This window comes from Neoarius graeffei, chromosome 9 (assembly GCF_027579695.1).
Source record: "Neoarius graeffei isolate fNeoGra1 chromosome 9, fNeoGra1.pri, whole genome shotgun sequence".
Lineage (NCBI taxonomy): Eukaryota > Metazoa > Chordata > Actinopteri > Siluriformes > Ariidae > Neoarius > Neoarius graeffei.
This window is the reverse complement of record NC_083577.1, coordinates 56,537,820-56,553,309: the sequence shown is the minus strand read 5'-3', so window position 1 is coordinate 56,553,309 and position 15,490 is coordinate 56,537,820. Positions and strand designations below refer to the sequence as shown.

The window sequence follows — 15,490 nt, the reverse complement described above, 5'->3', positions numbered from 1 at the left end:
TCCTCAGAGATGACGACCTTATTCCAGTCCTTATGGTCTTTAGCAAACCTCAGTCTGGCTCTTCTTTGCTTCTCATTGACAAAGGGCTTCTTTTTTCCAGCTCTGCATGACTTCAACCCTGCCTGGAGGAGCCTGTTTCGAACCATCCTTGCTGTGCACTTAACCCAGAGCTGCCATTTGCCATTCTTTTTGTAGGTCACTTGATGTTATCCTATGGTCGTTGAGTGACATTCGAAGGAGTTGACGATCATCCCAGTCAGTGGAGTCATTTTAACCCTCTGCCAGTCCGTAACTTTGTAGTCCCCAATGTCTGCTGCTTGACCTTGTTCTTATGAGCTGCTGTCTTTGAAATTTTGAGGATGGAAGCAACCTGATGCTCACTGTATCACTCTGACAGTAGAGCCAGAATTTAACCCTTCTTTTTCTCATTCAAAACATTTCTTCTTAACTCTTTTGGCATGATGAATAGATATTTTTGTATTCCAATTAAAATTAAGGTACTACAAGCACTGTTATTGCCATCCAAACTGGTCCTATTGCAAGAGGATAGTGATGACCACAGCAGTGGTTTTTATACTTTTCCTTGTTAAATCAGATTTGGATCAGGTGATCACCTAATCAGTACCTCATTAAGTAAAATGAGGTGTGCTTGTGTTGAAATTCCAGCACAGACACTGGAACGAAATGACTGCCATACATAGAGATGCTGATTTAAGAAAAAAGGGAAATCTCATTATCTCTAGCCGCTTTATCCTGTTCTACAGGGTCGCAGGCAAGCTGGAGCCTATCCCAGCTGACTACGGGCGAAAGGCGGGGTACACCCTGGACAAGTCGCCAGGTCATCACAGGGCTGACACATAGACACAGGCAACCATTCACACTCACATTCACACCTACGGTCAATTTAGAGTCACCAGTTAACCTAACCTGCATGTCTTTGGACTGTGGGGGAAACCGGAGCACCCGGAGGAAACCCACGCGGACACGGGGAGAACATGCAAACTCCACACAGAAAGGCCCTCTCCGGCCCCGGGGCTCGAACCCAGGACCTTCTTGCTGTGAGGCGACAGCGCTAACCACTACACCACCGTGCCGCCCAAAAAAGGGAAATGGTCTCTTAATTTTTTATATCCATCCATCCATCATCTGTAGCCGCTTATTCTGTTCTACAGGGTCGCAGGCAAGCTGGAGCCTATCCCAGCTGACTATAGGCGAGAGGCGGGGTACACCCTGGACTAAATTTTTATATATACACACAACACACATGCCTTCAAAATTCCCTCACAGTGTTAAATATTCCACCATATCTTTTGGGAAAAGAGGTTTCTGTCACTTCCCTCTGAAACCAAACTGCCATGCATTGGGTTAGGTTTAAAAAAAAAAAATGGAACAATAAAGATGACGTTTTAAAAGTTTGTTAGAGAAGCAACACCTTTCATTGACCTCCTAGTACAGGTGTAGCCTACATACTTTTTATGGGCATGTAACGTAATCATGATCAAGTGCAACCTGTGTTGGCAGAAGCCCGACAAAAAGCAGTTCTCATGGTGTGATGACCATGTGTACAATGTAAGACACTAGAGGGAGCTAATTTCTTGAGTTGTGAAGAGTATTTTGTGAGGGCACTTGCATTGTGACTACATGTAACATAAAAAGCATTGATCTGAAAATGAACTATAAGAGTGGCATATCTAAATATTACTTCATTATGCACGGTTGTGCACTGAAAAGGTTGACTGGATGAATGAGGATGCAAAAACTCTATTTAGAACCATGGCCATTCAAAGATATTGACGTATATTAACAGTTAGTGGACTTTTGTAGCTCTTTAAAGGAACAGTCCACCGTATTTCCATAATGAAATATGCTCTTATCTGAATTGAGACGAGCTGCTCCGTACCTGTCCGAGCTTTGTGCGACCTCCCAGTCAGTCAGACGCAGTCAGACGCGCTGTCACTCCTGTTAGCAATGTAGCTAGGCTCAGCATGGCCAATGGTATTTTTTGGGGCTGTAGTTAGATGCGACCAAACTCTTCCGCGTTTTTCCTGTTTACATAGGTTTATATGACCAGTGATATGAAACAAGTTCAGTTACACAAATTGAAACGTAGCGATTTTCTATGCTATGGAAAGTCCGCACTATAATGACAGGCGTACTAACACCTTCTGCGCGGTTCGGCAGCGCATTGATATCTGAGCTCCGTATCAATGCGCTGCCGAAGCGCGCAGAAGGTGTTAGTACGCCTGTCATTATAGTGCGGACTTTCCATAGCATAGAAAATCGCTACGTTTCAATTTGTGTAACTGAACTTGTTTCATATCACTGGTCATATAAACCTATGTAAACAGGAAAAATGCGGAAGAGTTTGGTCGCATCTAACTACAGCCCCCAAAAATACCATTGGCCATGCTGAGCCTAGCTACATTGCTAACAGGAGTGACAGCGCGTCTGACTGCGTCTGACTGACTGGGAGGTCGCGCAAAGCTCGGACAGGTACGGAGCAGCTCGTCTCAATTCATATAAGAGCATATTTCATTATGGAAGTACGGTGGACTGTTCCTTTAAACCCTGTGCCACTATTGGTGACGTTTTCATGTCGGTTTGGTCGGCTTATTAAGCAAAACTTTTCTAAACAGGTGAAAGGGGAGTAGTTGCACAATTCACTCAACAGCTCAAAATGCCCGACCTGAATCACCCAATAACTTGTGGCTTCGCAAAGCCAGGCACAAGTAGTAGTGAGGGAGTCTGTAAATGTGTGCTGTGTTACTCAACTGTGCTGCAATACAGAGAGAAACAGGAAATGATCACTGTTCAGTTATTTATAAACCACTGTGTATTTCTGAAAGTTGGCATAAAATAAATAAAGATTTGTTGGCTGCGTTTGCTCCATGGCTTAGAAACCTTCAGATCGGTTGTATTAGGAACCTGGGTTAGTCACTGAAGAAGTATGGAAGGGACTTTATAAGAATAAAGATGGCTTTCTGCCATAAAACAATTGGCTGTCAGAACCCTGCATTGTTGGACAATATGCCATCATCCTGAACTCATGGATTTGAGGAGCCTCATTAAAAACAGCATGACACACCACAGTTTTTTGGAAGATTGTTTAAGATTATGTTTTAAAAATGTATTCTAAGCATATCTTTGGATTGCTTTAAATTCAGCTTCAGCTGATCATGATTGAGCTCCTAGAGCTCGCAAGCCATAATACAGGGAATTCAGGGAAACTAATCAGTAAAATCGTCATCAGAAACGAACAGCTTTCTTCCAAAAAAAAGAAAAAGAAATCCCATACTGTCAGCACCTTTTCTGTCTTAAGTAATTCTCGACCGTGATTTGATTTTCTTACAATTTGTTGCTCAGAATACCTTTAGTGCTAGCCAAGGAGTCAGGGATATCGACCTTTTGTCTTGGACGACCTTATCTTGTTTCCCTCAGGTAAGTTGTCAAAAGGAGGGACAGATGTGTATGGCTTTGCTGCTTCTTTGCTTTCCACCAGTTTTTGTCTTTTATTTGTCTGCTCAAAATCTTGTTGATTTACAGTTAATGTGCCGTCCCACAGATGCATGATTATTTTTTGTGAATTATATGTTTAGGAAGATGCAATGTAATGTACATGACTAACTGGACTATGTTGAATAAATGTCTGTCTAGTAAATTTTTATTTTTTTTTTTGCATTTACATGAAGGTTTTATAAGAAATGCATTCAAAATATGATTTAATAAGTCATTTAGCATGATTTCATTTTGTTTTTATGCTCTTACATATAAAAGGAGCTGATCAGCATGCTTGCCACATAGTCAGTCCTACTCTCTAGTATGTCAGACATTCTGTGTACACGTTGTTCTCATTCCGTTAATAAAAAATTGTCACATCAGACTTTTACATAAATACAAGTACTTATTAATTATATTTTTGTAGATACTAGTTACAGTTGTAACTGATATGGCACCTGCCTAAATGCTGACACTGCAGTGACATCCATTTTAAGAGTGCAGCAATGTACCCGTTGCCTTTTTTTTTTTTTCTTCTGCTACAGAGATTGACCTATCACCTTTTGGTTTTGCAGGAGGCCAGGCCCCAGTCAGATGAGTGTATACGGGAGACCAGTGGCCGCCCCTCCAATGAGGCCCCCATGCGCAGTGTGGACAGGGCTGGCCTGGGTGGCGGACCCGGTCTTTATAAGGTAGTGAAGACGGGACCCTCGGGTCACAACATCAGAAGCTGCCCAAACCTTAGAGGTATCCCCATTGGGATGTTAGTACTGGGGAACAAAGTCAAGGCGGTAGGCGAGGTATGAACTCCCACCTGTGTTCTTTTGGCTGCTAGTAAATCACTACGTTGCCGGATTTCTTGCCTTATTTCCAGTGCTGCGGTCACTGTAATATCAGTTTCCTTTTCTTCTTCGTGTCCTTTCAAATTGCAGTGTGTCATTTCCTTTTAAAGAAACAATACATAATAAGCTCCTGGTGTGGATATGTGATCATTCTTTGTATATTGAATTTCCTACACATAAGTAGATGTAAATTCTGCATGGCTTCAGCTTTTGCTCCTGCTGTGAATGAATTGCGTTCCAGTACAACTATTTTGGAATGCTCAGTAAATAATGTGAGACAATACATGGGCTCAAATTTCTTCTGTAACCAAAAGATAAAAAAAAAAATAAATGTTTGTGAAGCTCATAAAAAATTTTAAAAAAGGCTGAAGTCATTTCTAAAATGAGAACCTCTGGCCACTTGGAGTATTCCTTCCTGGTTTGCCATTGAGGTGGCTGAATGTTCCTCTTCCTGCTCAATCTTTCTAAAAGGTGTGGTGTGTCATGCTGTCCCAGAGTGCCTCTCTTCAAATTTTAGTGACTACTGTGCACTTAGCACTGCTGCCCCAGTGTTCTCTTCCATACTCACTCTCCAAACAGAACAGCGTGCTCTGTGTTGAGTATGATACTAAGTGAATGGCACATCAGTTCCTTTAACCTTTGCTGTCAGTGTAATCATGACTCGTTTTATTGTAAATCATCATATACTACACTGTGACTACAATCTGTGCAATGGCCAGTGGTGTGTGTGTGTGTGAGAGAGAGAGATGAGATAAATAATGTTGTTTGTCTATCAGGTGGTTAACCCAGAAGGAACATGGGTGCAGCTGGATAAGAACAGTGTGGTCGAGTTCTGTGAGAGTGACGATGGAGAGGCCTGGTCCCTAGCAAGAGACCGAGGAGGAAACCAATATCTGCGTCATGACGAAGGTAAAACCATTCCCACAAACAAACCGTTCAGAAATAAGTTTCCATTCACGCTTCCAGAAGTCGACTTGGACAGGCACCATAATGAACGGATTAAGGGCCCGTTTACACGAGGACGCTGTCGGGTAAAAACGACTAAATATTTTATCGGAAGTGCCTTTCGTCTACACGGGGACGGCGTTTTCGAGGCTGAAAAACGGAAAAAATTGAAAACGCCTTCCAGAGTGGATAAGTTAAAAACAGCCCCCGTTGCATATCCGTCTAAACTACCCAATACGCGAATCTCTGCCCGGATCTGCTCACGTCGGGTACGCATTTACGTCATAGTAAGAGCATGTGTGGCAGCGGGGGCGTGGTCAAGCGCCGGTCTGTGACAGGAGGGTGGAGTCAGGGAAGGTAAGTGGCAGAATCACTACACCTGATGTCAATTAACCTGTGTTTGTGTGTCTTCCCAGTGACCGCGCCCTATTTAAAGAGGGAGAGCAGAGAAGCTCATCCCCAAGCTAGACGCCGGTTGCGTGTGTGTCTGTTGGTTTAAAAATATTGTTAGACTGAAAAGTGTGGCAATAAAGCCTATTTGTAAACCTGATCTCTGTCCTGCCGTCCTCTGTGCTCCACCCACTCATATAGAACGGCTACAGCATGTCTGATTACATCGATCCAACGGACCTTCAAGGTGCTCTGGCAACCTCACGAGTAGCCATAGGCAGAGTAGTCAAAGTTTTCGCGGCGCAGATGTGCAGATCAGACAAGACGGAAGACGTTGCGCATGCGTGCAGACATAGCGGAGGTCTTTCACAGCACCACTAAGCCGCCTGGCATGCACATCCAATTGAATTCCACACATTTATGCTTCACCGTATAGACGCAGATTTCCTCCTTGAAAACGGTCGTGTAGACGCGGAAAAAAGTGAGAACGAAAACGGACTTTTGCATTTTTGTTTCAGACCGTCCCCGTGTAAAGTGGGCCTAAAACAAGTACTTATCCTGTGGAAAGCTAATGAAAAGTATGTCTTTTTTGGTTTTATTTTTCTTCCAACAGAGCAAGCTATCCTAGAGCACGGTGCTCAGACTCCTCCCCCTAGTCCCTTCTCAGTGCAGGCCTTTAGCAGAACTATGGGCAGTGGAGCACAAGGCTTTGATTATGGCATCTCCAACAACAAAGGTGAGCTTAGAAGATCACTTTAATGCGAGAAAAACCTGGTTTAGTAGGAAACATGCTGCCACGCAGTACCGCACATTATGTGCTCAAACCCACTATGTGTTAGTCTGTGACCATCAGCCATTATTGTCTTCTTATACTACATTACGTTTCAGTATTTGCACACAGTTTAAACCCTTTCACTCTAATCAAACATTGGGCCTCATTTATCAGCCTGGATACAAACAAACGTATTTGCAAATCATTTGTTTTACACAAGAAATTTGGTATTAATGAGAATCCTGTTGGGGCGGCACGGTGGTGTAGTGGTTAGCACTGTCGCCTCACAGCAAGAAGGTCCGGGTTCGAGCCCCGTGGCCAGCGAGGGCCTTTCTGTGCAGAGTTTGCATGTTCTCCCCGTGTCCGCGTGGGTTTCCTCCGGCTGCTCCGGCTTCCCCCACAGTCCAAAGACATGCAGGTTAGGTTAACTGGCGACTCTAAATTGACCGTAGGTATGAATGTGAGTGTGAATGGTTGTCTGTGTCTATGTGTCAGCCCTGTGATGACCTGGCGACTTGTCCAGGGTGTACCCCGCCTTTCGCCCGTAGTCAGCTGGGATAGACTCCAGCTCGCCTGCGACCCTGTAGAACAGGATAAAGCGGCTAGAGATAATGAGATGAGATGAGAATGAGAATCCTGTTAGCACAAGTGGTCTCTTAATTTTTTCCACAGCTGTATATATCCTCCTGAATTTGTGTATATTTACATAATGAGACTCCTTAATTTGACCTAACAGGTTTAAAATTGTACAGTTGGCATAAGTCACTGCAAATTTATATGCTGATTACATTGACAAGTTGAAATTACTTGTGTGCTATTGTGTACACAAATATAATAAACTTTTCGTAAAATTCAGTCATTTCATATTCATGTCTTAAAAGAAAGCAAATCCTTAGTCAAACAAAACCCAAAAATAAATGCTGTTTGCTGATCATGGCAAGTGCCCTGATGTGCTCTCTGCACGTTTAAATGAAAAATAAAACTTTTTTAAAATGGATAAATTGTTATAAAGTTATGATATTGCTAAAAATAGGCTTAACTGGATACGACCATTTGCACTGAAAACATATATCCGTCTGTGATGTGACCTGCACACGAGAACACCGTTTACTTTCGTAACACAAAGCTATCAAATAAAGGCTTCGAATTCTGAAAAAGAAAATCACCAGATGCCACTGCTCTCTCTCTCTCTCTCTCTCTCTGTGTGTGCTTGTGTGTGCTCGTTTTCACTGCTTCAGATGGGTTAATACAAAGAAAGAACTTCACTGTGCTGTAATGTACGGTATATGTGACAAAGGCTTCTAATTCTACAAATCTCATCAGAAGTTTTCTGTAACCATGTGATTTTTACTGATGACAAAATCCGCAAATCATACTTCACGTTTCTGAAGTTGAAATCTCACTCGTAGATTTCACTAGATAACACACACGCAGTACCGGGCGGCACGGTGGTGTAGTGGTTAGCACGGTGGCCTCACAGCAAGAAGGTTTTGGGTTTGAACCCAGCGGCTGGCGAGGGCCTTTCTGTGTGGAGTTTGCATGTTCTCCCCGTGTCTGCATGGGTTTCCCCCACAGTCCAAAGACATGTGGTTAGGTTAATATGGGATAGGTGCCCTTGAGCGAGGCACCTAACTCCCAACTGCTCCCCGGGTGCAGTTAGCATGGCTGCCCACTGCTCTGGGTATGTGTGTGTGTGCTCACTGCTTCAGATGGGTTAAATGCAGAGAGGACATTTCACAAGTGTGTGATGAATGAAGTTGTGCTTGCTTGCTTTCTTTCTGACGCAGATACTAGTAAACAGTCCCGTTGCCATAGCAACACGATTCTTGCCCTCTATAAAGATTGCTTTTCTCAGTGAATCAAAACGAACAAAAGCACACCACATAAAATAATCAGTGATCGGGGCTTATTTTTTAAACCCAAATGCTTCACACTCGGGCATCTTTAGGGTTGTTTACAACAATTTAGAAGTGACGTATCCACGAGACCCACTAGCCTCGGTAAGTCATGTAGAGTGCAGGTGACATCATGATTTATACTCTGAGCGTGATATTTGAACCTCAGAGAGAGTAAGATGTTTGCGCCCAGGGCCATTGTTTGTTTTTTCTCATCTCATTATCTCTAGCCGCTTTATCCTGTACTGCAGGGTCGCAGGCAAGCTGGAGCCTATCCCAGCTGACTACGGGCAAAAGGCACCTGGACAAGTCGCCAGGTCATCACAGGGCATTTGTTTTTTCTTTTAAAATAAAATTCTTCCTGTGTCACGCCTCTGCTTGCCGACCTGCACTGGCTACCTATCGCAGCTCATGTCAAATTTAAGACATTGGTGCTAGCTTACCAGGCTGTCAAGAGTTTAGGGCCAGCATACCTCCAGAGTCTGATCCGTCCCTACACACCAGCCAGATCCCTATGCTCCACTACTACTGGTCGCCTGGCCCCTCCTCTCCGCTCCTGCCAAGCCCGCTCAAGACTACGGTCTGTCCTGGTTCCCCGTTGGTGGAATGACCTTCCCATTGAGGTCAGAACTGCCGACTCCCTGACCACCTTCAAGCGCAGACTGAAGACTCGCCTCTTCAGGCTGCACTTCTTCCCTGCACACTGTGTAACTGCCTTTCGGTCTTGACCAACCCAGGCTGTTTTGAGTTCTCTATTTAGTTATACTTTATATGGTTGGTTTGTTTCCTTGTCTGTTTGAGTATTGGTATGTCAACAGCATATTACACTAGATATTGCTGTCACTTGTTCAGCTGGCACTAGAACTTTCTTGTCTAGACGTTCAGCACTTCATGTACCTGACTTTGGCACTCGTTGTATGTCGCTCTGGATAAGAGCGTCTGCTAAATGCCATGTAATGTAAAATCTGTACACAGTATACAGATACAAATACGAACAAGTAAACACTCGAGCATGTCTTGTATGGATATTATCTGTCAGTATAAAGGAGTTTATTTTTGGGTTTTGTTAATCTTTAAGACAAATAAGACTAGTCATTCAGTTAAGACAAAAATGATACACCATAAAATGAAGAGTTAATCTATGCTTATGGAAGCTGATGTTCTGCAATGGCTGAGCTGCATTACTGTCAGATTTAGTACACTGTGTATAGCAGATGCTCTTTCCCTTTTTAGTCGTCATTTCTCTCTGAGGTTTACCTTTTGTGGAGTTTTATCAATAAATATAAATCAGCTGTGCTGTGAATACACTTTGCACTTTACAGGTGATTGGCATTCAGTGACGTGCATGAGTTAGAGGAAAATCAGTATTACCGAAACGTTTGTAAATTGAAAACGTTTTAAAATCATTTGCACAATACTTAACAAAAAGGTTGATGAATGAGGCCAAAAATGTATTCATCTGACAGCCCTTAATTTCAGATTTGTGATTCTGTATTTGTCGAAACATTTTGCGTCTTTCATCTTTTTCATCTGTTTTTGCATTTCACTGGGAACAATACTACTTCTCATCAAATTTGTACACATCAGTAATCTGGGCAGTTGTATATTTGTGTAGTGTTTTCCTACATGTACATAGTTAGTATTAGTAAGTATTTAGTAAAGTTTTGACAGTTACTTAAATTACAAAGTGACTTCTTTTGTTTTTGACCAGTCTTGCAGCTGCTGATAGTAGAAAGCTGTTGTCTTAGGCTTATAATGTACACTGTCTGGCCAGAAAAAAGTTGCTCACTTTAATATTTTGTTGGACCGTCTTCAGCTTTGATTACAGTGCATATTTGCCGTGGCATTGTTTTGACAACCACATGCAATATCACATTTATTTCTATCCAGAGTTGCATTAATTTTTTGACAAGATCTTGTCTTGATGGAAGAGTTGAACCACCCCGTAAGGTTTTCTCCAGCACGTCCCAGAGACGTTCAGTGGGGTTAAGGTCAGGATTCTGTGATGGCCAATTCAAGTGTGAAAATGATTCCCCATGCTCCCTGAACCACGCTCACAATTTTGAGTCTGATGAGTCCTGGCATCGTCATCCTGGAATACACCTGTACCATCAGGCAGGGTTTCCGCGGGGCATTAAAAGTCATTAAATGGATTTTGCAAAAATTAAGGCCTTAAATGACATTAAAAAGCATTAAATTTGATTCACAGTAGCCTTAAAATTCTTTCGGTAGTCTTCAAGAAAAGACTTTCGGTGCAGAATTGCCGTAACACCAGATGTTTAGACAGTGGCTGGCTGGACCAGGAGGAGGAAAACTTGGAGCAGAGAAGAAATGGGGAAATGCAAATTCCAGCAAAAGTGGCTGGAAAAAGAGGAATTCAAGACATGGTTCCAGCCCGTAGATGGTCGAGATGGAGAAGGATTTTGCAGTGTTTGTTAAAAACATTTAAGCTAGGTACAATGGGTGTCAACGCCGTTGAATCTCACATGCAGTCTGGTAGCCACAAATCGGCTGTAAAAGGCAGACAGTAGTTAACGGTGTCTTCCGTGACCAACAAAGTAACGTCTTCAGCAACTACTACGACCACCACGGATGGCACAACTGCTGCTGTAGTGACCACCGCTTCCAGCGGTCGGAAAATCGAGCGAACTTCGAGCATCATTTGGATCGAATGCGACGCTGCAGGCGAAGGTGCTCTGGTGTCTGAACACTGCCGTGCAGCACCACTCGTACGCATCCAATGAGTTGTTCCAGGCAATGTTTCCAGATTCAGAAATAGCCAAATCTTTCACCTGTGGAAAAGACGAAACCAGCTGCGTTTTAAAGTTTGGACTTGCCCCACACTTCAAAAATGAACTGATTTCTGCAGTTAACAATGCAGGACCATTTGTACTGATGTTTTGAGAGTTTTAACCAGTCAACAAAAAATAAGCAATTACATGTCCACGTTCGATTTTGGGAGGCCAGCCTTCAGAAGGCTGCTGATCAACTCGCTGAGCAGGCCGAAAACAAATCTAGCGCACTCATGGCTCAAACGATTACAAAATCTAATACTCTAAGGAAGAGATACAAGGACAAATGCAGTGAACTGAAAAATGTTGAGTCAGAGTTGGAATCAAAAGCTAGAGAACTAAGGCACGTGTATTAATCCTCTTCTGTACAAAAAACCCTGTGTATTTACTATAGCATGTTCTGTAGCATGTAACATTCCCGTGTAATTTCTGTAGCACTTGATTTTGCATACACTACGTTTCAGACTTAAAATTTTTCAATTCAGTTTTATTTGTATAGCGCCAAATCATAAAATACATTTATCTCAAGGCACTTTACAATAAATTAAGAGTTTCCAGAGGTTTTTTTTTCTTTTTACGATACATATATATCCGTTGATGGCATTAAAAGGATATTAAAAACATTAAATTAGATTTGCTGATTTCTGCAGAAACCCTGTCAGGGAATTAAAAAAAAAAAAAAATCCATTGATGTGATAACCTGGTCAATTCATGACTTCATTTTATTGCTACATGACATTTCTGAGCCTCGACCTGACCAATTGATCATAATTCTGTGTTCACACTTATACCGGTACGAAAGTGGTATAACTGTATCAATACAAAGTATACCGGTACAGTTTAGTGCATCTGTCCACACTAGCGAGAAATGTTTGCGGTTTTCTTTCACGATAGTTGAAATGCGCGTGCGCAAAATGTTTCCGTGGTTACCGAGTAACTTCCTTCCGAGAATATATGGCATCCGTTATTTCGAGATCTCGAGAAAACAAAACAATTATTTCATGATCTCAGCTGGATCACTGTATCTCCGTCGGTAGAGACGAAGCCGGGCCAGTCTTCTGCGGAGGTGCCGCGGACTCATTTTGAAATTATCCCTTATTAAAAGACTTAATGCAATCTCTCCCTGTGTCAACCCCTGATCAAAATATTGCCTTATTAGGTGATCGATTATTCCAGACATTCTAATGACCAAAGTTGCGTCTATACAGAATGAGAAACAGCCCCAAAGTCAGCATATCACAAGTCTCTTGGCGCACCTGAATGAACCATTTCTCAGCTGTTTACTCGAGATCATGAAATAATTTTGTTTTCTCGAGATCTCGAATTAGTTGTGTTGTTTTCTCGAGATCCTGAATTAATTATGTCATTATCTCGGGATAACAAGGTGAATAAAAAAAAAAAAGGATTATATGAAGGGCCTCTCTCGGCTTCCGTACGGATGAAACAACGTGTGTGTGCTTTTTGTTGTCAATGTACAGTCTGTATTTCTGGTGATCATTTATTCAGTCGAATCGTATAAAACGCCCGAGGCAGTTGAGAAAGAAACAAACGAATCTCCGTTCTTCACTATTTTATTCAGCGAAGACATCGATTGAGGTGTGTGACTTTGCGCATGCGCATTATATTTGTATCGATACAGAGCCGCTTCATCTGTCCACACTACAGCGAAGCGCTACAGTACCGATACTGTACCAGTACGAAACCCATACATTTGTGGGTTTCATACCGATACAGTTATACCGCTACAGTACCGGTATAATTGCTAGTGTGGACAGGTGTTGCGGTACGAAAGTAGTTTCGTATCGGTACAAAATCCCTGGTGTGGACAGGGTATAACACTTCACTATGCATGATTGGTGCATCGGTTCTTCCCTTCTTACCCTGACAAGCCCATTGCTCTGGAACAGGATAAATCTGGACTCATCAGACCACATGACCTTTTTCCATTGCTCCAGAGTCGTCTTTATGCTCCCTAGCAAATTTGAAGCCTTTTCTTCTGATTATCCGCACTAACAAATGGTTTTCTTATGGCCACACAGCTGTTTAGTTCCATTTCTGTGAGTTCTCATCACGCTGTGCATGTGGAAATGCTCTTGCTTTCATTATTAAACGTAGCCATGAGTTCTGTTGTCAAGATATTTATTAATTTAATTCATTATCCATACACGATTCAGCTTCGCCAAGCATTTAAGTGATCTCTGATTATAGTCAGTCAAAATTTATTTATTTTTTTATCTGGCCACTTTTTTTTTTTCTGTAACATTGACAGTTCACCACTATCCTTCCAGGTTTTAATAATGTGTTGGAAAGTTCTTAACCCAATTTCAGCAAACTCCTTAGTTGTTTTCTTTGCTTGATGCAAACCAATAATATGACCCTTCTGAAACACGATAACATCCTTTCCATGACCATAGGATAGGTCTTCCAACATGGTGATGTCTTCCTACATCTTATTTCTTTTTTATTAAGAAATAAGAAGTTACAGCATTAGTTCGAGTTAGAAAAATTTTTGCCAGATGGAACATATTAATCATTGCAGTAATTATCCAGTTAACGTCACTTCATTATTTGCTTATTTAAATCCAATTGGCGACTTTTTTTTATTTTTAATTTTTTTGGCCAGGCAGTGTAGCTGAGCATCAGAACGATGAGTCTTTTTCCCTGTGAGGCCCCGGAGTAATGTTTACTTTACTCCCTTGTTTAGGCAGCTTTAACTTTTTATACTTAATTGCTCTTTTGTACAGTATAGCCTAGCTACTCTTAAACACTGTGGTGCTACATTCACCTGTATTTGGGAGGGGGTTAGCTTGGTTAATACATTCACTGTCTTATCTTTTCTTTCTGTGTTCTGCATGCTTTTATGTTTATTGTGTGTCATGGCTAACATAAGTGGCAAATAATGTTGCCCTTGGATGCATGGGAAAGATTTGGTGTGCTGCACACATAGTATGTCTGGTCCTACCATGTTGTGTCCCACTTTTGCTCTCAGTAGAATACTTGGGTTAAAGCCTGAATCCTGCTGAGCTTTCTTCATTCACTGCTGCTAAGTAGTGTGTCCATACACCTTTGCTGAGCGGCATGGTGTCTTATGGACCCTTCATCACGACCTTAGGCACGTTCATAGTTGCACTTCATGGTGAGATTTTTGTCAGCCAAATTTGATCTAAGTCTGTAGTAACACTCTTAGGTGTTCTTTGGGGTCTTCTAACCATGATGGAACCAACCAGTATAAACCAACCATGATTTGTGCTCAACCTGGGAGTGATGAAAGAACAGTCAAGGCAATGTTGCCAAAGCCAGCACCTTACCTATGGCCTGATTACACTACACCTTATCTAACTGAGGTGTGGATTTTTTTTTTTTTTTTTTTAACCTGACTTACTGTCCCAGAGCCTCTACCTGATCCCCCATAATTCAACTAATCCACTGACACCCCCATTGTACTGCTAGTGAATGTGCCTGTGTGGGGCATTGATGAGTCTTAACGTTTTATATGGTTCCAGTCGTAAAAAGCTATAGTATTCCCATTGTCTTCCACATTACAGGTGACCGCCTGAGTGCCATACTGAATTCCATTCAGTCTGGGCCTTTCCTCCCAGCTCCCTCCATATTTGAGCAAGCCGCCAAACCTCCCTCTTCCCTTGTCCACAGCCCTTTTGTATTTGGACAATCCCTTTCCCAGCAGCCTCAGCCACAACCACAGCTTCTGAGTAAGTCTGGCCCTCTGTTTGACAGTGGTGGTGCTTGCTTGCACAGGTGCACAGGGCTTTGTATTTGTTTCTGTTACTTAATATTTGTGTTTTTCTTGAAATGTCTGTGTTCCTGTCAGGCTTAAGCGCCTTGCTCTTCTGCCTCTTTTTCCATCAAACTCGCTTGCTGTATATTTCAATAAGTGCCATTTTTCTTCCTACATGTCCTGTAGCCATTTTAACTCGAGCAAGTCATGCTTTAACACTTCTTCTATTTCTTTTGCTCCTCATTTTAAACTGCTTTTACTCACCCTGTCTTTCCTATGCTATCTTTCCTGGCCGCCTCATTTTCCTTGGTCATATTTTATACCATTTTATTTTCATGATTCACTTAATGTTGTAAAGGCAGCTTTTAACAGGGCAAGATTGTACCAAAATGCTCTAATTTAGTTTCAAGAAAGATGTTGTTATTATTGAGTCTATTGTACAACAGTGACTCAAACTTTTTTTTTAAAGTTTGATTCCGGTTTCCTTGGTGAGAAAAGTATTTATTTGGGGTGTGAATGTGTCTGCGTTCATGTAGAGTTCTTCACCCAGCTAGTGTACTGTATGTGCATTCACAGTCCAGGGATTAATTCCCAGTCATTGCATTAGTTACTGTTTTTTCACT

The 15,490-nt window shown here is 42.1% G+C and overlaps 1 protein-coding gene across 9 annotated transcripts in view; it reads left to right on the top strand.

The window, feature by feature from the left end:
* mycbp2 (MYC binding protein 2) overlaps positions 1–15,490 on the top strand; it is a 134,275-nt gene that overhangs the window by 96,019 nt on the left and 22,766 nt on the right. For 5 of the 9 annotated variants that reach the window (XM_060929884.1, XM_060929881.1, XM_060929882.1 and 2 more), the window contains 4 exons: positions 4,071–4,295; positions 5,114–5,246; positions 6,286–6,408; positions 14,677–14,841. In XM_060929884.1, the coding sequence (XP_060785867.1) occupies positions 4,071–4,295; positions 5,114–5,246; positions 6,286–6,408; positions 14,677–14,841 (646 nt within the window). The remainder of the gene's footprint in view (positions 1–4,070; positions 4,296–5,113; positions 5,247–6,285; positions 6,409–14,676; positions 14,842–15,490) is intronic. The other 4 variants (XM_060929883.1, XM_060929886.1, XM_060929885.1 and 1 more) reach the window with 4 other exon arrangements.